General features: G+C 44.8%; 1 protein-coding gene across 7 annotated transcripts in view; it reads left to right on the top strand.

Moving 5' to 3' along the window:
• FARP1 (FERM, ARH/RhoGEF and pleckstrin domain protein 1) overlaps positions 1 to 22,701 on the top strand; it is a 269,503-nt gene that overhangs the window by 175,993 nt on the left and 70,809 nt on the right. For all 7 annotated transcript variants that reach the window (XM_064585936.1, XM_064585939.1, XM_064585938.1 and 4 more), the window contains 3 exons: positions 4,083 to 4,187; positions 19,314 to 19,356; positions 21,826 to 21,904. In XM_064585936.1, the coding sequence (XP_064442006.1) occupies positions 4,083 to 4,187; positions 19,314 to 19,356; positions 21,826 to 21,904 (227 nt within the window). The remainder of the gene's footprint in view (positions 1 to 4,082; positions 4,188 to 19,313; positions 19,357 to 21,825; positions 21,905 to 22,701) is intronic.

Below are 22,701 nucleotides of genomic sequence, written 5' to 3'. Positions count from 1 at the left end.
TCACGCAGAAAGAATTGTCTTTATTCTTTCGGAGGAGGAAAAAAAAATACTCCCACATAAAACTTTATGCAGTAGAAAAAACCTGAAGGCATAGATAGATTTTTAAAGGTACAATAAACTAAAGCAACTTTGATTCACAATTTTTTTTTAAAAGATTGTATTTATTTATTTGAGAGAGAGCAGGAGAGCACAATCAGGGGGAGCAGCAAGCAGAGGGAGAAGCAGGCTTCCCGCTGAGCAGGGAGCCCAATGCGGGGCTGGATCCCAGGACCCCGGAATCATGACCTGAGCCAAAGGCAGGTGCTTAACCGACTGAGCCACCCAGGTGCCCCTGATTCACAATTTTTAAGAGCTTAAATCCAAATTTGAATGTTCATACTATTTGGTATTCGGTGTTTAGTGGCCAGACATTCCCCAAGAATGCAAACCTCCTCCTAAAAGGTAATTTTATAGGATTCCATGAACAGCCAATTCAAAATGGAGAAAATCAACAGGGACACCCAATTTGAAGTTAGCCAACTTATTTGTGCGTGAGGCTAAAATTCAAATGCCTTTTGGAGCATAATTAAAAGTAGCCAATAAGAAAAAAGTGATAAAAATGTGATTATGTAGTTTCACTAATTGCTGATTTGTTCTCCAGAATAAAACATATAATTACTATTTGGTGTCATTTCTGTAAGGCACACATTTCTAGAATTAATTTTCATCAAGACTGACTGAGTGTGGGGTTGGCCAGACTGACCGTTTCTTTTTTTTTTTTCCATTTTAAAAAAGATTTTATTTATTTGAGGTGGGGGGAGGGAGGGTGTGCGAGCAGGGGGAGGGGCGGAGGGAGATGGAGAGAGAGAATCTCGAGCAGGCTCCACACTCAGCATGGAGACCCACTCGGGGCTCGATCCCATGACCCTGAGATCATGACATGAGCTGAAATCAGGAGTCCAGTCTCTTAGCTCACTGAGCTACCCAGGTACCCCAGCCTTTCATGTATGAATAAATTTTACCTTAATAATTCTACTCTGGTCCAGGATTGGAGTGTAATGGAGCTCAGCACCTGTGTTTTCGGTTGACTGCCATGGAGTTTGTTTCTTAGAGGCTGTGGGAGTCTTAGAGGTCTGTTTCCTCAGCCTCAATATAACACTTGGTGATAATTAAAAAACTCATTTGTCATAAGATCCTTTTCATATTAAACTTAACTAACGTGTAGGTTTTCAAATGATGTGTAAATTACTTGGTTTCCCTTCCTCATGTACAGTAGCTTGTGCAGCATTAAATAGAAATGTGTGTGTATCTTAAAGTAAGCCCCTCCTTTGAGAAGAGACCTCTACGGGTCAGAATTCCTCAGGGTCTCTGCTTTGTGCCTGCTAGCTTTATCCACGCTGTTGGATAGACCCCCTCCCCCCGTTCACACTCCATCGTCTTATTTCTAGATTTGTTTTAGCAAAAGCGCTGGTGGATTTATAGCTTTTTGAACCCCGTTCCTGGCTCCTAGTGCAAAGCCTGCCCCAAATGCAAAATTTGCGGTTACTCTAACAATGTTTATTTCCTGCCAAACACATAAAAGACCTCTTTGTACCGAGAAATCTTAGCAGATGTTGAGTGCGCCCATATGGGTGTTCGCTCACTCTCCCCATGTGGTCAGGCCTTCCCAGCCAATCTTCCTTGAGCTAGTCCTAACCCTCAATATTTTTCTAAGCTCTAATGTTCTAAGAACAACTCACTTTCTGACTCGTAAAAAAGGTAGAAACAGATTCTATTGTGCATCACCCTCTCTGACTGTTTATAGATGTGAACCCCACTTCCACTTACTTTTTCTTGTTTTTTTTCTTCTGCATTTTTCATTGTGATAAAATATATATAACATAAAATTGACCAGTTTAGCCATGAAGTGTGCAATTCAGTGGCATTAAGTACATTCACCAATACCACCATCTGTTTTACATTCTGTGATGTGATTTTGTTTTGTGTTTTTTTGTGTTTTTTTTTTTAATTTAAATTCTAGTTAATATACTGTGATGGGAATTTGAGCAAAATTACTTTGAGTGTGAAGTTCCAAAAAATCCATTGGGGATAAGTGTTGAGGAATGATATTGCAGACTGTCAGAGTAAATCCACCATGGGAAGTAAAGGAGGGATGCTTTCTCTTAGAGAATGGGAATGAAATCTTTTCCTTCTTTATTAGACATTCCTGTTTTTCTCATTAGTCCTGCCGTTAGCTCACATGAGATGATTCTACCAGTGACCTTTGAACCAGGCAGTTCATGAAAGAGCCTGGGGAGGTTGGGATTACCCATGGAGAATATTGTACGCCTTCAGAGAGCTGTGACTATCTTCCGGATTTCAGTGATGAGGAATATGGGGGTATAAAGTGGCATCTGTTTAAAAAAATGCTCAATGACTGGACACTGAAGCATCTTTGATGGCTCCTCAGGTCATGCTGGGCCAGGCTAACGGAAATGCCCATCATTAAACTGGTCAGGCTCTAGCTTACCGTCCATTAGTCAGCTGGGTTACTAATTGGTTCCTATAATGCTCTGCTCTTCTCAGAGGAAAGGTGAAAGTATAAAAGCAGTAACTGCAAATGACCATGTTTTGACACATTTTTCTTCCAGTGTTTGATCTGTGTGGTGGACTTGGGTCCATTTTATTAGTGGGTCATTACAAATCCATCAGGCAGTGAAGAGAAACCAAGGTGTATGATTCTTAGTGGTGAAGGTAGAAATTGGGATTCTCTCTATACTGTTCCCTCTCCCTTGTAGATTCAGTATATAGAAAATGCATGTAGAGTATTGATTGCTGTGGGCATTTCATTGAGTACCAGCTGCTTTGCTGGACAATAAGAATATAAAGGTGAATAAGGAACCCAGAGTTTAAGTGGAGAGACAGGCTCATGTATACTTAACTTCATAGAATACTGTGGAATGAGTATGTTTTATTCATTGGTTCATTCACCTCCAAATTGGTTGGTCTTTAAGGCACCGTAGAGACAGAGATTAATAAAATGCAGCCTTTACCTTCAGTGTGGGTGAGGTGTGGAGGTGAGTTTGCACAAAGTGCTGGGAGAACCTAGGGAAGAAAGTCGTAAATTCTGCCTTACTTTCAGAGGGAGGGACAAGGAACAGGGTCTGTCCACTGCCGCAAAAAGGGCACGGAATCACGAGTTGAAAACTTAATGTCCCCACAAAACCTGCACACAAATATCTATAGGAGCTTTATTCTTAATCGCCGACACTTGGGTGGTAACCAAGATGTCTTTCAGCAGGTGAATGGATAAATAAACTGTGGTACATTCGTACAAGGGAATATTATTCAGCAATAAAAAGAAATGAACTATGAAGCCACGAAAAGACATCCAGGGACCTAAATGCATGCCGTTGAGCAAAAGAAGCCAATCTGAAAAGGCTACATCCCATGTGATTCCAACTATATGCCATTCTGGAAGAGGCAGTGGAGACAGCAAAAAGACCAGTGGTAGCCAGGAGTTGGGGGGCGGCATGGGGTGGGGGGTGAGGGTTGACTGGGGTGGCTGGATTCTTAGGATGGTGGAATTATGCTCTCTGACCCTGTGATGGTGAATATGTGATATTATACGTTTGTCAAGACGTCTAGAGCTGTAGAATGCAGAGTGAACCCTGATGTAAAGTGTGGGCTTGGGGTGATGATAATGTGTCCGTGTTGGCTCAGAAGTGCTTACAAATGCATTGATGCAAGATTAATAATAAGGGATATTGGATACTGTGTATGTGGTAAAAAGAGGTATGTGGGAATTCTCTGTGCTTTGTCTTCCGTTTTCTGTAAATCTAAAACTGCTCTAAAAATATACATATTTTTAAAAAGGGGGTCGTGCCTGGAATTGGGGTGGGGAGGGGAAAATGGCAGAGAATTCGCATCTAAGTGGGAATACAACCTGGAAAAGGCTCCAAGGTGTGCAGTTGGGGGTACCGGTGGTCAGAGTTCATGGAGGTCGGCAAGCTGAGAAGGGCCGGAGGATTCAGGAATGAAGAGGCTTCCAGTGGTGGGAGCTGAGGTTTGTTTTCATCTCTTCCCATGTCAGAGGGGGTAACTCCTGTTGTTTCTCTTCACAGCAAAGAGCCCCGGGGAAAGTGCTGCTGGACGCAGTCTGCAACCACCTCAACCTCGTGGAAGGGGACTATTTTGGCCTTGAGTTTCCCGACCACAAAAAGATCACGGTAAGTGATGGGAAGTTAATGAAGTAACTTAAGTGATGGGAAGATATTTTACCATCCACTAGGCTTTGGGAAAGGTGAGTAATCGGGTCTGGTTCCTTGGCCATACAGACCCATCACAGAAGAACAACATCCAGGGTGCCTGGGTGGCTCAGATGGTTAAGCGTCTGCCTTCGGCTCAGGTCATGATCCCAGGGTCCTGGGATCGAGTCCCGCATTGGGCTCCCTGTCAGCGGAGAGTCTGCCTCTCTCTCTCTCTGTCTCTTATGAATAAATAAATAAAATCTTAAAAAAAAAAAAAAGAGGAAGAACATCCAGAAAGCCCTTGTTAATCTTTTTTGGAAGTACTACATACATAGGATTAGCAAGTGCCAAGAGAATACTCCATGAAGACTAGCTCCCTCTGACCCTTTCCCCCACCTCTCCCTCCAGAAACTACCATTACCAGTTGCCTCTGTATCCTGATAAAAGTCCGTGTCTTTGTATATACAAACACATATTTCTGAAACACGCTGATGTGGGGAAACAATATACAATGTCCTGTACCTTCCCTACCACTTCCGTTAATGTATCGTGAAGATCTTTCCTTTTCCGTGCATAGAATCCACTTCCTTCTATTTCAGTTCCGTGCCATTCCGCCAAATGGACATGCCAGGATTTACAACGCCTTTTGTAAATAATGGGATACTTAGGTTGTTCCCAGTCTTTTGCTTTTAGAACAAATGAAGCTACGGCAAGCACACTGGTACACTTGAGCTTGCACTCAAGGGTTTCAGTACTTGAGATCCAGTGGCATGGAGTTGCCTAATCCATGGGTTTCGATCCTGGTTAAGTTTGAAAAATATGTCGTGTTGTTCTTTACAAAGGTTTCACCCATTTGATCCCAGAAGTTAGAACATAGGTTTTTGTTCCTTTTGTCTTTTGCCTAAGGGCACTTTCTTAAGGTTATATCTGAGTCTTTTATTAGATACTGTTTGAGACTGTAAGTTCATTGACTGCATTTCTATTTATTCTTCCATTCAGTACAGAGTACCTAGAACTTTTGCTAGCCACTGTGCTGGGGATAACTGTAAGATGCAGGGAACGTATGATCAGGTGGGGTGTCAAGCTGTCAATGACTAGTACAGGGCATGTGACAGGTGCCCCACTGGGGCAAAGGGGGCATTGGATGGTAGGGGCACCAAACAACATTGTGTTTGTTGGGAATCAGGGAATCCTTCCCAGGTATTACAAAGCTGAGTCCCATGAGGCCAGTAGGAGTTGACCTCATAGAATGTTCTAGTGAGAGGGGGTCCTAGTTTTAAAGAGCAGAAAGCAGCCTTCAGGAACCTGCAAGTAAGGCTGCAGTTGAGAGGTAAGGGGGAGGGACTCAAGTGAAGGAGGTGAGAAAGAGGAGGCTATAAGGTAGGCAGGGAGCCACATTCTGAAGGACTTTTTTTTTAAGATTTTATTTATTTGAGAGGGAATGAGCAGTGGGGTGGGACAGAGCGGGAGAGAGAGAAGCAGACTCCCTGCTGAGCAGGGAGCCTGATGTGGGGCTCGATCCTAGGACCCAGGGGTCATGACCTGAGCCAAAAGCAGATGTTTAACTTACTGAGCCACCCAGGCACTCCAAAGTGAAATTAACTTAAAAGTATATTTAACTTAATATGTCCAAAAACATTATCATTTCAGCATGTAATCAGTATCAAAAACTATGAATAAGCTATTTCACATTTTTTCGTGCTGAATCTTCGAATCTGGTATGTATTTGAGTCTCACAGCCCCTCTCAATTCACGCCATCCGTGTTCCCGGTGATCAGTAGACATGCGTAGCCAGTGGCTATCATATTGGACAGCACAGCTCCCAACTAATGTGTTTGGGAAGCGGTCAGTGTGTTTTAAAGGGGACATGGTATAATCCGATTTATGGGTTAGAAAAAGGACTGGACTGGAATAGGACAAGACTAGAGTCAGGAAAGCCATTAGGAGCTTGCTGTGTTTCAGGCTGGAGATGGTGCTGGAAGGAACTGAGGGAGAACCATGGTGAAGAACTGGAGGGAGGTGGGTGAATTCAAGAGGTTTTGGGGGAGGAGGTGGTTAGGGATATGACTGAATGGATGGGCTTGTGAGGAAAACAGGCTCAGAGCTGCTGGGTTTTCCAGCTTTGTGGTCTGGGGGATAGTGGTGCCAATCCGTGGGGATGAAAGTCTCGGGGAGGCCATGTCTGGGAAGAGGTCAAGACGAGTTCCATCCCAGACATGAGGACTTGGGCGTCAGTGGACATCCCAGTGGAGACGTCCAGTGGGCAATACCAGTAGGTGTATCTCCTGGAGCACAGGGAAGAGATCTGAGTTGAAATGTAGATTTACAAATCCTAGGATTATTTTATTTAAAAAAACCTTTTTTTAAAGTTTTTATTTATTTATTTGAAGGCGGGGGGGAAGAGCAAGAAAGCGGGGGGTAAAGAGAGGGACAAGCAGACTCTGCACTGAGCCCAGAGTCAGATGCAGGGAATGACCTCACAACCCTGAGATCATGACCTGAGACGAAACCAAGGGTTGGACATTAAACTGACTGAGCCAACCCAGGCACCGCCCGCCCACCCCCCAGGATTATTTTAAATATTAATTGAAGCTCTGAAACTGGACGGGAGGGTAGACTGTGGAAAGGAGGCTAGCTTGGAGCACCAGCATTTAAGGGATAGACAGAGAAGGAGGAGCCCTCAGAGGAGGTGCAGATGGGGAGGAGGAAAACCAAGGGAAGGACACATACAGAGCAAGGGAAGAGAGTGTTACAAGGAAGGCGTAGACAGGAGTTGAGTGGGTAGGTGGTGAATGAGCAAATCTGTCACATACCTAAAAGTGGGTGTGAATAGTAGTGTTTTCTCAGCTTGTTCCTGTCTCCAAATACTCTTCAGCATTTCCTCATGCTTAAATTAAATCTAAGCCTCCCTGACTCCCATTCCTTTTTCTGATGTGGCAGAAGACCACAGATGGGCCAAATCTAATTCTACATTCTCTTTATCCAACAATTATTTTGTGCCTACACTGTCTCAGTCATCATCCTTTATACCATAGAAGACAGGAGTGACAGCAAGAAGTCTTGAAAAAAAGCTTGAAAAAAAGAAAAGTGCATAGCTTGGTAAGAGAGACAGGGAGACAAATAATTACAATACAGTTTAGCAAGTTCTGTGGAACATTGTTTCATAAAATTATTTTATGTTAAAATAGTGATTCTCAAAACACTGGAAAGATATGCTGTCTTACTATTTCTAACAACTTTGCCTTCCCCGACTCCACTCTTGCCTCGTTCTGAGCCAACTCGAGTTGCCTTTTTTAAACGATAAATTAGTAGTGGTGAGGGTACTAAGATTCTCAGGACTGTTCCATACCTGGGTCAGCCAAATAGCTCATGGTGGTGTTGGGATTCTAACCAGGTTCTTCTGACCCCAAGTTCAGTGCCTTTCTAGAACTTACAAACCTGTGGATTTTCCTGTGTACCTCCAGTGCTGGTTTCTTTCAAGTTTTATGAGGCTTGATTTTTATCATCTCACTACTTTCTTATAATACCATTTAGGAATGTGTTCAGCTGCACAATACAGAAAACCCATTAATGATGACAAAGAAATAGGTGTTTGTCACATGCAACACAAATGAAAGCCACCACCTGGGTGCCTACCATGTGCCAGATTGTTCTAGTCCCTGTGCTCTCCACCACCCTTCCATTCTGAGGACGGTTCCCTATTTTGTTCTCTGTCAATTACAAAATCCCAACCTGAGAGTTAATTTCGTAAAGTTAAAAAGAATAAGTTGTTTCGACACAGCTGATCTGTGATGTTAGATGAGGCGGGAGAGGTGCCTGGGGGAGGGGTACAAGGAGAGTTTCTGGGGCCCTTGGCCGAGTTCTGTTTCTTGATCTAGGTGCTGGTTCTATGCATATAATCAGCATGTACAAATTCAGTGACCTCTACGCTTACCCCATGTGTACCGTGTGTGTATAAAACATCAATAGAAGTTTATTCCCTGGCTCGCCTAGGTGGCTCAGTCGGTTGGGCGTCTGCCTTTGGCTCAGGTCATGATCCCAGGGTCCTGGGATGGACTCCTGCATTGGGTCCCTTGCTTGGGATTTTATTTGTCAGAGAGCGAGTGCGCGAGCACAAGCAGGAGAGTCTGCTGCTCCCTCTGCCTCTGCCGGTCCCCCTGCTTGTGCTCGCATGCTTTCTCTCTCTCTGACAAATAAATAAATAAAATCTTTTTTAAAAAAGTGTATCCCCAAATTCAATGAAGTAAGAGCACAGAGGAGCAGAAATAATGACCAAAAAGTGCCCCGAGGCAGGCTGACAGCATCTATTTTGGAAGAGGCAAGGACAAGTCTTGATTTTGTTGAACTGAGGAAGAGCCACTCACCTGCGAAAACAGTAAACTCTGGCTGGGTTTTCATCTCTGCTCTTAGTAAAGAGGCTTGAAAATTGAAGATTTCTGTCCAGCGGTTTCTGTTTCCTCCCCAGATTCTGTTGATTTCTAGCGGGGTGGTATATTGTAGCAGCCCAGGAAAGGGGCTTTGCGATCTGACTCCCAGCCCTGAAGTCAGCGCAGCAGGACGACTCAGCGGCAGGATGACAGGAGCTGAGCCTCGCTTTACTCGTGGGTGGAATGGGCGCAATAGTGCCCAACTGTTGGGGTTTTTGAAAGGATCAGATGCGGTAACATCAATCAGCATGTAATCCTGTGTGGGGGACCTATTCGAGTGTTTAAAAAGTTTCGTTATGGAAACTCTTATCATGATCATTTTTTTAATTGTCAAAAACAGAGGTCATAAGAATTACGATCTTAACCATCTTTAAGTTCCAGGACAGTAGCATTAACTGTATTCACATTGTGTCACCGATCTCTGGAATGTTTTCGTCTTTATTTTTTATTTAATTTTTTTTTTTATAATTTTATTTATTCATTTGACAGAGGGCACAGGCAAGGGGAACAGCAGGGAGAGGGAGAAGCAGACTCCCCACTGAGCAGGGAGCCCGATCTGGGGCTCTATCCCAGGACCCGGGGACCACGACCCGAGCCGAAGGCAGACTTAACTGACTGAGCCACCCAGGCACCCCTGTTTCCATCTTTAAAAAATTAAAATTCCATTCCCTTCTACAGTGCTTCATTTCCTCTCCCCCCAACCCCAGGCAACCACCATTCTACTTCTGTTTCTAGGAATTGGACTACTTGAGATACTTCTAAGTGGACTCAAACAGCATTTGGTTTTTTTGTGACTTATTTCACTGAGTATCATGTCCTCAAGACGTGGCCACTGTGTAGCATATGACAGGATACCCGTCCTTTTTTTTTTTTTTTTTAAGATTTTATTTATTTATTTGAGAGAGAGAGAATTAGAGACCGCACGAGAGGGAAGAGGGTCAGAGGGAGAAGCAGACCCCCCGCTGAGCAGGGAGCCCAATGTGGGACTCGATCCCGGGACTCCAGGATCACGACCTGAGCCGAAGGCAGTTGCTTAACCAACTGAGCCACCCAGGCGCCCATGGATACCCGTCCTTTTTAAGGCTCAGTGATACAGTTGTGTGGAGGCGCCACGTTTTGGGTGTCCATTCATCTGTGGGTGGACCTGGAGGTTGTGTATTCACAGCCCTCAGTGGTTGTGAATAATGCTGCAGTGAACACGGGTATGTCGTCAGCCTAGTGTTCGATGCTCCTGTTATGCTTATCATCTTTACCAGCTTCATTTGGGAGGCTGCTTACTTACCTGCCAAACCAAAAGGAAGCATGGTTGGTCTCACCATGTCTAAACATGGGCTGTCATAGCCGGCTTTGCCCATGTGCCTGCCAGTGCATGTTACGTGGGAAACTAGGGTCCCCCAAGTCATTGGCACACTAAGTTGTGAACCTTTGTGCCTGGGTCGGTCCAGGCAGCTCGTGTCCCAGCCTTCCATCCTTCGGCTTATTGTTTCCATCCCGTGAAGAGCCCATGTCAGAGCAGGCTGCTCAGGACAGGGTTGCAAAAGCCTAAGGGGAGTAGACAGGAGCAGACACCTGTTTTCATCAGCTCTTTTATTGATTGGTCTTTCCATGGCAGAAACGACAGCGATCCTGGGACTCGAGACTCTGTACTTAATATGCCAGTTAATTGGTAGCCAGAGTCAGGGGGGGCGATAGAAGGCCGGAAAGTTGCCATTGGGGTGAACTCACAGACCTAACTCTCCTTGGTCGTCTTCTGTGCACCACGACTCTGCTCCACACCTAAATGCATCTCATTTGTTCGGCGTACGAGAGGTGGGCAAACAGAGCCAGACGGCAAAGGTGCGAGGCTTTGCAGGCCTTGACGTCTCTGTGGCAACCCCCCAGCCTGCCACAGACAATACGTGAACCGATGTGCACTGTTGTGTCCCAATAAAACTTTATTAAGGGGCATGGATTTTTGACTTTCATAGTTCTTGCGTTGTGAAGTACGCTGCTTCTGTTTGTATTTTTCAACCACTTAAAAGTGTAAAAGCTGGTCTTTGCTTTCAGGCTGTACCAAAGGACATGGTAGTTGGGATTCGGCTACTGGGCCTTCGTTTGCCCATCTCTGCTTTTTATAGTATTTCTGTGAGGTCAGTATTTTATCATCTACATTTTATAGGGAGCCCATTCAGACAGGTAACTTGCTCAGTACTTAACGATGAGCTGTATAACCAGGTTTATAACCAGGGTTTACACGCGGGCCTATCTCAGCCAGCGTAGGCTGCTCTCTGCTCCACTTGGCCGCCTTTCCTCACATTGGCCCTGGGAGCTCAGAGAGCTGCGCGAACCTCAGTGACGGAGATGGGTATGTACCACTGATCTCAGAAGCCTGTCGAGGATACTGGGAAAAACCGGCATTGGGGCCTGTAAATATCTGTTTAAACATTACAGCAGCTGGGTAGATTTCTGAATCTCTTTGATTTTGTACCTTATCTGGAAAATGGGATTAATAAATGATGATTTTACAAGGCTGTCATGAGATACTTTGCAGTGATGAGCCCAGCAGGATTCTTGCACATAATAGGCACTCGGATATCTGTTGTATTTTGTGCTTGCATTCAAGCTCAGAAACCAATGAAGCTGGCCCACCCGTCTTTCATTAAAGCTACATTGCGTACCAATCTGGTAACAATTCCAATTTCTTTCTTTTTTTTTTTAAGATTTCATTTATTTATCTGAGAGAGAGCACATGAGAGGGGGGAGGGTCAGAGGGAGAAGCAGACTCCCTGCCGAGCAGGGAGCCCGATGCGGGACTCGATCCCGGGTCTCCAGGATCATGACCTGAGCCGAAGGCAGTCGCTTAACCAGCTGAGCCACCCAGGCGCCCAACAATTCCAATTTCTAATAAATACTGGTAAAACTCAGGAAGAAGGTTGGCCTCTTTTTGTTCATTTTATATCCTCTCTGTGCCAGGAGAAAAGTTTTGCCACTGGTAGGTGTCTTAGCTCAGGCTGTCCTAATAAGATACGGCAGACTGGGTGACTTGAATAGCAGACATTTATCTCTCACAGTATTGGAGGCTGGAAGTCTGAGATCAGGGCGCCAGCCTGGTCAGACTCTGGTGAGGACTCTCCTTCTGGCTGGCAGATGGTTGCCGTCTCCAACAGCGTCCTCACATGGCAGAGAGAGACAAAAGATCTTTCTCTTCTTATAAGGCCACGGCCCTATCAGATCAGGGGCCGCACTTTTATGACTTTGTTAAGCCTTAATTACCTTGTAAAGACCCCATCTCCGGGTGTAGTCACACTGGGGGGCTAGGGCTTCAGCATTGGGATTTTAGAGGGACACACAGTTCAGTGCGTAGCTGCAAGCATGCCTTCCAGGGGCTTGAAGCCAACAGAAACCATGGCTGCATCCCTTGCTGGTGGTTTCCCAGCCCCACTGGGGTCGGACCGACCTCCTCATGTATGCTTAGTAGCAGCCTCCTGACCTTGCTTCTTCCTGGGGGTCTGAGGACATCGTAGGCCAGGAGGGGCTCTTTGTGGAACATGCCGGGCGTAACGGATGAAGACTGTTGCAGAACCACGGACAAAAGTTCGGGAATCCAGCAGCAGTGAGGTTGCGGGGCGCCTCTTTCACCACACAGAGCAGCACTGTGTTTGATGTGATGGCTGTGTTAATGGGGCAGTTCTCAGAGGAGGCAAAGCTCTCCTTGAGCAGAGAGAGTCTGAGAAGAGGATGGATCACTAGAAAAATAGAGCAGTCGGTCACCTTCCGTTTCTTAAGCTGGAAAGATACATGGTTTTTTGTTTTCATTTTGGTTTCTGATTAATAGACTTCTCTAAAGATTTTATTCATTTATTTGAGAGAGAGAGAGAGAGCATGAACAGGGGAGGGGCAAAGGGAGAGGGAGAAGCAGACTCCCCACTGAGCAGGGAGCCCGATGCAGGACTCGATCCCAGGACCCCGGGATCATGACCTGAGCCGAAGGCAGTTGCTTAACCAACTGAGCCACCCAGGCGCCCCTTCCTCACATTTCTTATGCTTGAGGTTTTCTGAGCTTTTCAGATCTGTTGGGTTTATGGTTTTCATCAAATTTGGAAATTTTGCCGCCATTATTTCTTTTAATCTTCTGTCTGGTTTATTGCCCCTCTCCTGCCATCTCTTGTCCTTTGTGTTCCAATTCCATGCATTTTAGGCTGCCCAAAGTTGTTCTGCAGTTCTCTTATGCTCTATTAATTTCTTGGTGATACTCCTCTGTTTCATTTTGAATTGTTTCTGTTGCTGTATCTTCAAGTTCATTAGTATTTCTTCTGCAGTGTCTAATCTGATTTTAATTTCATCCAGTATTTTTTGTTGTTTTTTTAATCTCACACAATATGGTTTTTTGTCTCTAGAGGTTTCATCTGGGTCTTTTTTATATCTGTTGTATGTCAACTTTGAACATAAGGAATGCAGTTGTAATAACTGTCTTTATGTCCTTCTCCACTAATTCTAACACCTGTGGTCCATGTTAGATTTGATTGTTGTTGTTTTTTCTTTTCTTTGATTATGGACCCTATTTTCCTGCTTCCTTGTATGCCTGGTGATTTTCTTTATTGGACATCAGATATTGTGAATTTTACCTTGTTGAATCCTGGATACTTTTATATTCCTATAAACTTTTATTGAGTGTCCTAGGATGCAGTTAAGTTATTTGGAAACAATTTAATCATTTCAGATCTGGATTTTAAGATGTGTTAGATGGGACTGGTGTAGTGTATAGTCCGAGGTTAATTATTCCTTACTGCCAGGGGATGACCCTTTGGTACTTTACCCAGTGCCCCAGAATCATGAGGTCGTCTGGTCCGGCTGGTGAGAATTAGTAGTAGTCTTGACACAGTGTGAGCACCAGGCCCTGGTACCTTGAGTCCTGTCATTGGTTCTTTCTCCCCAGTCTTGGGTACTTTTCTTACAAGGAGACATTGATCAGTATTTAGCTGATTACTCTCAAAGGGAACCTACTGTACTCTCCCAAATGCTCTTTTTGGAGGTAGCTTTCTACTGTCTGGTACAGCCCTGTGAATTCTCAGCCCTACCTTTTTAACTCATGGATTTGCCAGATTCTTCCTCCCTGTACCACAGTCTAGAAACCCACTCAAGGCAGAAGGCTAGGGCAAGTGCAGGGACCATGATTCTGTTTGCTTGTCTGTCAGTGAACATTGTTTCTCACTGTCTGGTGTCCTGAGCCTTCAGATCTGTTCTGCTCAGTATGTTTTCCTTTTGGTTTTGTTTTGTTTTTTTCATATAGGAAGATAAATCCAGTCCCTGTTAATCCATTTTGACCAGAATAAAAAATGTCTAACAGGTTTAAAAAGAAAGCCACATTTAACATTAATATGAAAAGTTGCATTTAAAGAAATTATTACAAAAATTAAAAGTAATTTCTTGTAGGAGTCAGCTTGCAGAAAGACTACTTTGTTGCAGTGAATTCTAGACACTGGATAATTGGCTGTAACATTTTATCTCGTTCCTATATATGTTAGAGTTGATGAAATATTTTTGTTGCATGCAGTTTTGATTTTTAAACCTGAAGAGGAGAGCCGAGCTTTTGTTGAGTCTGTTAGCTTTTAGAGGAGCTGTGTATTATGTTGCAGAAAAAGCACAGGTTTGGGGTCAAATGGACTTGATGTTGAATCCTGGCTATGTGTGACCTTGAACGGCTTAAATAAGCTTTCTGAGCTTCGCTTCTGTCCTGTGTAAAATGACCATGTCGTCTGGAACATAAAACGAGAACGTCTAAAGCACCTGTCTAGTTAGTGCCTGGGGCTCACAGGACGTGCTCAAGAAATAGTCTCTTGCCAGTGCTCTGATACCAAGTAACTGAGTCTCTTTTAATAAGAACCTTTCCAACATACCTCAAATATTTTAGTTGCCTACAAACTCTACCTAAAATGTCACTCACCGAAATAATAGAGGCTAAAGATGTTGAGGGAACAGTGGGTTCATCCTGCCTTACCGTTCATGCCTAAGCATTAATTAAAGTGTTTCTCCTAACACTGATATTAACAGAAGGCAGGGGAAAATAGGGAGCCTGACTGAAATGTAGGCAAACAGGAGAAGACAGGGCTGGAAAGCTGTGTTGAAGCTAAACTGTGGAAGGTAGACATTAGGGGCTGAGTTGTGTCTCCCCGAAATTTGTATGTGGAACTCTAAAACCCAGTGCCTCAGAACAAGACTGTCCTTGAAGATAGGGCCTTTAAAGAGGTGGTTAAGTTAAAGTGAGGCCATGACATTAATCCAACTGACAGTTGTCACTTTACAAAGAGGGAATTTGGAGGTACCCGAGAGACACCAGGGGGATGCATGCACAGAGGCATGATCATGGGAGCACGCGGCCAGAAGGTGGCCATTTGCAAGTCAAGGAGACCTCGGGAGAAACCAAGCCTGAGCCTCCAGAGCTGTGAGGAAATAAAAGTGTGTTGTCCAAGCCCCCTAGTCTGTGGTGGTTTGGCATGGCAGCCCCAGCAACCTCTTACTAGCAGGGAAGTTCCCTGGATCAGTGAGTTTTACTGACTGGAGTGACATTTCTAGAAATCTGTTCATTTTAACCAGATCCACAGATCTCTGGTAGCGTGGATGTGTAGGTGTGCTCTGGAGACCAGCAGCGTGGTTTTGGAGAGGACAGGGATGTGTGTGTGGCTTGGTTGAAGGGGTGGGCGGTGGGGTTAGATATCGATCATTACAGTTGTGACCCTCTAGAGATCTGTGGGTGGGGAAAGAAAGGTGATGGTGCTTTTGTTGCCCTTTTAACTGGTCTGGAACTTGCTTCTGTTCTGCTTAGGTTGAGTGACCAAGTGATCTGTCTACGATGACCTCGTCTAGTTCAGATGCTTCCCAGTGGCTTTTCCTGTATATCGAAACTGCCGTGCTTTACTTCTATCCAGCAGCAACCCTGTTTGTCTTCTTGCTCCTTCTAGCTCATCCATTTGTGGTAACTTAAGTCCTCTGTGTGCAAGACCTTTTCTCTGAGCCCTGCAGGTATCACTGTAACTGGTAAGCGGTGGGGTTCTCAGAGGCCCTGAGTCATCCCCCCACGCCCACCCCAGCAGCCTCGCCAGGTGAGCTGTGGCGTGATCGACGGCTCCCAGCATGGCTGCTGCTGAGCTCTACCAAACAGCCTCATTCACGCCGGTCTGATGTTCCCAGACCTGCTTGTTCTAAAACCACATGCTCACTTGGCTCAAATTGGTGCTTGTATTCCATGCTTGCCACAGAAATGCCAAAAACAGACGAGAGCTGTTTTAAAACAATTCATAAAATTGGCATCAACTTTGCCAGAGCACAGTTGTTTTGTCCTGGGTGGTTTGCGGAAGTTGAGGCAGCTTCTGTGGCAGACCTGGCAATGGGGAAGGTTCTTGGAGAGGGGCCCCCGAGGCAGCCGTGGCGGCCGGGCAAGCGCAGGCCTGCAGGCCCATGAGTGTGCACGCCGCAGCTGTCGGGGGGTCCCACTAGGGTTCTCCAGTTGACGTGCTGTCCCATGCAACACGACGACTTCACATACTCTGTCCCTGCCTCCGTCCTGCAACCCTCCAATTTAATGGGGAAGCAGAAGGCAGCAATAAGGAGCTTCCCTATCTTCCCGACACAGATATGTAAACTCGCATTCTGTATTTTAGTTCTCATCTTGTTTGACCTTTCATTAGTTCTTGATATAATTCCTTCTGGAAACACTGTCTTCCCATGGCTTCTGTGACGTAACTTTCATTTTTTCCCTTCTGTCCTCATTTGCTTCCACCAGGCTGTTCCATGGCCGAGGCGCCATCTTTGGTCATGCATTTCATCCTCTGGACTCCGTGAGGCTGTCTTACCCTCCACAGAGTCAGAGTGAAGGCGACTTCTAATGTGAGGTGTCCTGTCCAGGCTTCGCCTCTGAGCTCCTGACCAGTGCGCCCACCATTACCATACTGTCTCTTGCTCATGAAATCCAAGGGCACCTCATAAAATGAAAGTCTAGAACCTCCATCCTGGCCCTCTTCCGGTACTCCTGTCTTTGTGAACGGTGCCAGTGTCTGTCCAGAGGCCTTCGCCAGGAATCCTGGAGTCGTTTTGGTCATTGTCTCCTCCCTGAGCCACCAGATCTAGTCCATCAATAAGTTCTTTTTGATTTTACCTCTTAAGTTTTTCTTCAATCCACCCACTTTTCCCCATCTCTGCTTCTGCACCCCTGGTCCAAGATAGCATGCTCTCAGCCTGCATCTACTCCGGCCCCCTCTGTCTCTTCTCACACCGCCAGCTTCATCTTTTTAAAGTGCACACTTGTGCTTAAATCTCACTTGGTATTGCTCTTAGGATAAGGATGAAGAATCTCAACATGGCCTCGGAGGGGGGCAGTCTGACCCCTTCCTGACCCACCCGCCTTGCTCTGCGGCTGTGGCGCTCCCCTCACACCTCCAGCATCTGGACAAAGGTTTTACGTGTGTGTTCTTCTTCTCGTCCCCTTCACATCTCCACACATCATCTTCAGGGACCCATTCCCTCAACAGTGTCATGTTCATATCAGGTCTCAGGTTCCCCCTACCCCCATCCCTGGTCAGACCTCTCCTTCCCAGCCCTTGGGGGTCCTCTGCCCTCCCTCCATTCTGTTTCTATCAGGCACAACTTTGCTTTTGTCAGGAAGAGTTTGGTTCATGTCTCTTCCTCACTAGACCGCTCCGTGAAGCAGGGACCGTGCTAAGTTTGTCTCATCACTGGATTCCCAGAGCCTACCATGGGGACACAGTAATTTTTTGTTAATTGAATAAAAAAGTTTAAGAACAGGGTTTAAGTTCCAGCTCTGGGCACTGATTGTCTGGATCTCAGTTTCTTATCCCGTGGAAATGCATTTGGCACCTTACCCGTCTGTTAAGAGTCTTAAGAGGGAAATAATATATCTTGCAAACGATGAGTGTGGTTTTAAATATTTATGTTCTCACATTTGAAGGTTGAGGTTTATAATTATCACAGTGGAGATGATCCTAAGTCAAGTAATGCCATTATTTTTTTTTAAGTTTATTTATGTATGTAATCTCTATATGCAATGTGGGACTCAAACTCACAATCCTGAGATCAAGAATCACATGCTCCTCTGAGCCTGCCAAATGCCCCTAATACCATTGGTTTTTTTGGTTTTTTTCTCTTATAGGAGAGCAGTAGGGGATGGGAAATACAGAAGTGGGAATTTCATTATGAAATCTCACTGCTTTGAAAGGTGAATGGGGAAAGAGTAACCTGAATAAGTAGATACTTAACATTTTAGTGTTTTCATTATGAGAATTCTTAGCACTCACTTAAGGTAATGTGGATAATGGAGAAAGGCAGAAGACAGGAAATCATCCATCTTCCAACCTCCCAAACATATTTTCCCACATGCTTAAATATTCAGCAAGAACATAATTTTTAGTGCCTGCAGGGTAATGTATCCTATAGATTACTTATTTATTTATTGTTATTGTAAAAATTTTTCACCATTAGGAATGCTAATCACAGCATTTTTATTTCACATAAATCTTTGTGTGCATAAATGTATAATTTCCCAAAGTTCCATGACTGGATGGAAGATTATGTGTAGGAGTGTTTTTTTAGGCTTTAGATAATTATTCCCTCATTAGTCTCCAGAAACATACCAATTCATCTCTCCACCAGTGGAGTTAAGACAGTGCACATTTCCTTCCCAAATTGGGGTATTATGAATACACATATACATATAGTCCTATCTAGATGCAGATTTAGTGGGTGGAAGTGGTATTTGATTTTTCAGACTTGCATTTATAGTGTGGATTGCTCCTGAATTTGAACATTTTCCCCGTTAGCCACCGTTACTTTTTTCTCTGTCAGTTACCTGTTATTCTTTGCATTGTTTGGGAGTGTTCTGTTTTTCGTATTTACTTATAAAACCCTCTTTACATTAAGCACAGTAACCTTGTCTTCAGTAAAACCCTTTCCAGATGATCACAAGTTCAAAAGGAGTTTAGAGAAAAGCAGCGTGTGAAATGGGATAATATGGTTAAATTATGCTTTCTCCATAAGGGCGGCTGTCTGCTCTCTCTCTCTTTTAATTTTGCCTCCTAAATTGCCTGCGTGTGAAGAGTCTGGACTTTGAAGCTGGACAGGCCTGGTTTCAGCCCGGGCTCTGCCTGTCTGGACAAATTATCGGCCCCTGCAAGTCTCCGTTACTCTTCTGGACAATGGGAATCCTTCTTTCTGGCCTTGTTTTGAGAGGTCAAAAGTTTATGGATAGTGCCCGGGCAGACGTGGTATTCTCTCCATATTCCTTCCCTTCCCATATCCCTCAAAGATGTGCTGTTCTGTAAATGCGTACACACGCGTGTATTTTGTTTCATTAAGGAGCGTGCATGTTTCACTCCACTTGTAGCCAGACGTGCAATGGTGCATCAGTGTTCGCTGAATAGCTAGCTATGGGAGAAAAGTGCAGCAGAGAGGAGAAAAAGTCTTCTTTCACCATTGGAGTCTGGGAGAGATTTTAACTTGGAAGCTCAGGGATGATATTAGCAAATTTGGATCTATACTATGCAAGTGGTACACACCATCCTGCAGAAAACACAAATAGACGGCCTCAAATACTCAAAAATATTTTGATTTTAAACAGCTCCAAGTCAAGTCTCCAAATACTTGCACTCTTTCATTGAGAATTTGTCTCAATCTGTTTTTTCTTCCGTAGGTGTGGCTGGATCTCTTAAAACCTATTGTCAAGCAGATTAGACGTAAGTATATCCCTGCGCGTGCCTTTAACAGTGAGGTTAAATACAAGCCAGACAGTTTCCTCTTCTAAACGTCATTTGCCCTGTGGCATCCAGCGCTGGTAGTACAGATTCTTGGTTTTTTGTTTTGTTTTGTTTTGACCCCATGATTTCCTGTCATCATCCACTAATCCAAGTGCAATTAAAATGTCACTTCTGCAATTTTAATATTTAATAATTTGGTAATCTAAACCTTGCTTGGAAGATCAAATCTCGATTTAACAACTAAAGCATGCTGTTAATCCCAGCCTAATTGAACTTGCCTTGGTCAGTGCCCGCGTTTGTTACTGTCACTTTTGAAAGGGAAGGTGGGGCCCTGTTTTCAAAATCGGGGCTAGGTTTTCTGTCCCATGTCTCCAAAGCCTGGGAAATCAGAGTGCAAGTGTTGTGTGGAAAAAATAAGGTGCCCAAAAGTGTCTGTGTGTGTGTTTTTCTGAATGGCAAGCAGAGCTGAACGGAGTCTGGCTTGCATTTACATCGTGTGCTGGAGAAGATTAAGGAGGGCTTGGGAGAGGAGTAAGGAAAGAAGGCTTGCTTTCTCTTTCCCTTCTCCTTGAGCCTCAGACCAGGACAGTCCCCCCCCCCCCCACCCCGCCCCCCACTCTCTGCTTTGAGGTCAAGTTCAGAGTCTAAATGCTCCCTCACTGCAGCCCCAGCCTGGGCAGAAGTCTGAGGCTAGAAACAAAATCGCATGGCATTCGTGGAACAGGAAGCACCAGGACACCTTGCTCCGATCCTTTTAATGTCTAAGAAACCCCACTGGGCCACTTCTAGCAATTTATGTGGGGGTAATAAACAGGCGCACTGTGTCTGCAGGACCCTTATGCATTTGGAATTGATGTTGGTCTTCTGTCATTTAAATTAAGCAATTATTGATGCTGAAAATAAAACCACCATTGTTTGTTTAACGTTTATGGGATGGCTGGCCTGAGACTGAGTGTGGGGGGCGGGGTGGAGGGGGGAGACACACGTTGCTGAGAGAAGCCCCCAGGCCTGATAGGCGGGAGTAGCGAAGCGTCCAGAATGATGACTTGTGTCCCTGCAGTAACTCCTGGGAAATGCTCAGGGTGGGAAGGTGTCTTTTAGCACGTTGCCAAATGCAGACGGAAGACGGTGTCTGTCGCCGTTGGGTCCACACCGAATGGGGCTTCTCTCTCCTTGGATCCCCATGGGCTGTGACTAGTTGTGTGTGAGACAAAGCTGTCTTCTTGCATTGAGGGGTAGCATCTTCCTTGCTTCAGGTTTTAGAAGGATCTGAGTAGCCTCATGGGATTCCCCGCGGACAGGAGAATAGGCTGGCCTTCCTGCCTCCCCCATGTTGCTGTTGTTACTTTAATAAGACCCAGCCTCCACGGGCGAGGGTCTCTGTTACTTGTTAGAGTGGGCAAGGAAGAGGGGCCCAGCATCTCTGGGCTTCAATATGTCTGTGCCTTGTTTTTCTCCTAATTTTGTGTATATTGCCCCCATCTTCATTTTCTGTCACCGTTGGTTTTTTTTTCCTCAACTTAAATGTGTGATCACAGATGATAATACAGCGTTATTTTTTGTGACAGTGAAAGGTAGAGCAAAAAGACATTTTCTGCTTTAATACAACTGCTGTTAAAATTTGGATTTCATTATAGTACCTTATATTTCATAGACTGTAAACTCTTGGCTGTCATTCCAGATGGCAGAACTTGTAAGACTGCTCTGGTGTTGAGCATATATATACACATATGTGTATATATTTGATATATATAAAATTTGATACATATATGAAAACAAGCTCTGATTCACGTTACAAATTATTATAATCTATTTGATGTTTTGTTTTAATTCTGAAAAGTTACCCATCACCTTGATCCCTTCCCTGTCCACCCATCCCAGATCTGCTTCCAGATTTTGCCTGAACTCAGCCGTACCATGGTGTAGAAAGGCTTTGGCTGACAGCGGGTAGCTGGGCCATGTCTTGTTTTTTCTCAGAGCTCAGGGGAGCACCTGGTCGCGTAGGTGCTCATACATATTTGATGAACACATCAGCAGCTGTACCTGGTGAAAAGCTTAAAATTCTAAATTGTATAACCAATTGACATTTTCATTTTTCCCTCAAGTTCTCTGACGCCCTCTATTTAGACTAAAATAGCCAATTAGATGAATTTTTGAAGACGGATGCCTGTTTTTACAATCTGGGTACAGTTTAAGTCTTCAGAGGAAAAGGTTAATACCTGAATGAAATAGTCTTGTCAAAGCATTATTTTATAACAGGCAGACTTGGGAGTATAAATTAGTACCTCAACTACCTAGTCAATGACCTGGATGTCAGCAGATGTGCTCTTGACAGCTTGGAATGAGACTCGTTATTTGGTGTCTAATATACCCTCTGAAGTCTTTTTCTTTAATTGCATTTGAAACAAATCAATAAATGCTTTCCTGCTTTTTTCTCCCCCCTTTTAGGGCCAAAGCATGTTGTCGTTAAGTTTGTGGTGAAGTTCTTTCCACCTGACCACACACAACTCCAAGAAGAACTCACAAGGTTAGTGGTTTGGAAACTGGGTATTTCTTGCCATGGGGGGTGCCGAGGAGAAGAGAAAGTTAATGTTCTCGGCCGACCGATGACATTATCACAGCATTTCCCTGACCAGCATCTGCGCTGTGCTTCCCTGGTAACCCTTTGCTCCCAGCTGTGCTTACAAACACGGCAAGAGAGGAAGCACCATGTTTTCCTCGAAACCTGGTTTCTTGAAAGCTATGCGGTGAAGGGAACCAGGCTTATAACCTCTCACGGTCCTAGTTTCCTTCTCCGTCTGTCACATCACGCGACAGGTTTGGGGAAGTCAAACTCTGTGAAACCAAGATGTTAACTCTGGGCCTTTTAGTTGCTGCCATGGGTGGGTGGGCATGAACCAGTGATCAATCTCTTTGAAAGTTGGCCAAGTGGGAGAAGCGTGAGCACGGAGTTAGGCCTGCCCTTGGTCCCTGTGTGACTGACCAGCTTCCTTGCTCCCTCTGTGCTTCTGCTGATTGCCCTGTTCAGTGCAAATGTGCTGGGTTCCTTCCAGGGTTGTCTTGAGGAGAAGCAGGATTATGCCTGAGGTGGCTGGAACCGGTAGGGATGCTGTGAATGATCACCATCATCACCATCATTGTTTAGCTTCATCACCATCATTGTTTAACTTGCACGGGACACATGGAATATGCTAGAGGAGAGCAGAGCCTGGTGGGAATGCGTGAGGACAAAATGTCTCCCTTTCAAGAGTGCCCTTATGAGTGACCTACTACGAGTCTGGTCAGCCAAATTCTTCCCACACACGGCTTTCAAGCTGTAACTGA

The sequence above is a fragment of the Mirounga angustirostris genome, unplaced genomic scaffold, assembly GCF_029215605.1.
Source record: "Mirounga angustirostris isolate CCGP_5_RB_7025 unplaced genomic scaffold, mMirAng1.0.hap1 SCAF_3, whole genome shotgun sequence".
Classification (NCBI taxonomy): Eukaryota; Metazoa; Chordata; class Mammalia; order Carnivora; family Phocidae; genus Mirounga; species Mirounga angustirostris.
Note: the sequence above shows the minus strand (reverse complement) of the source record. Positions and strands in the feature narration are given on the sequence as shown.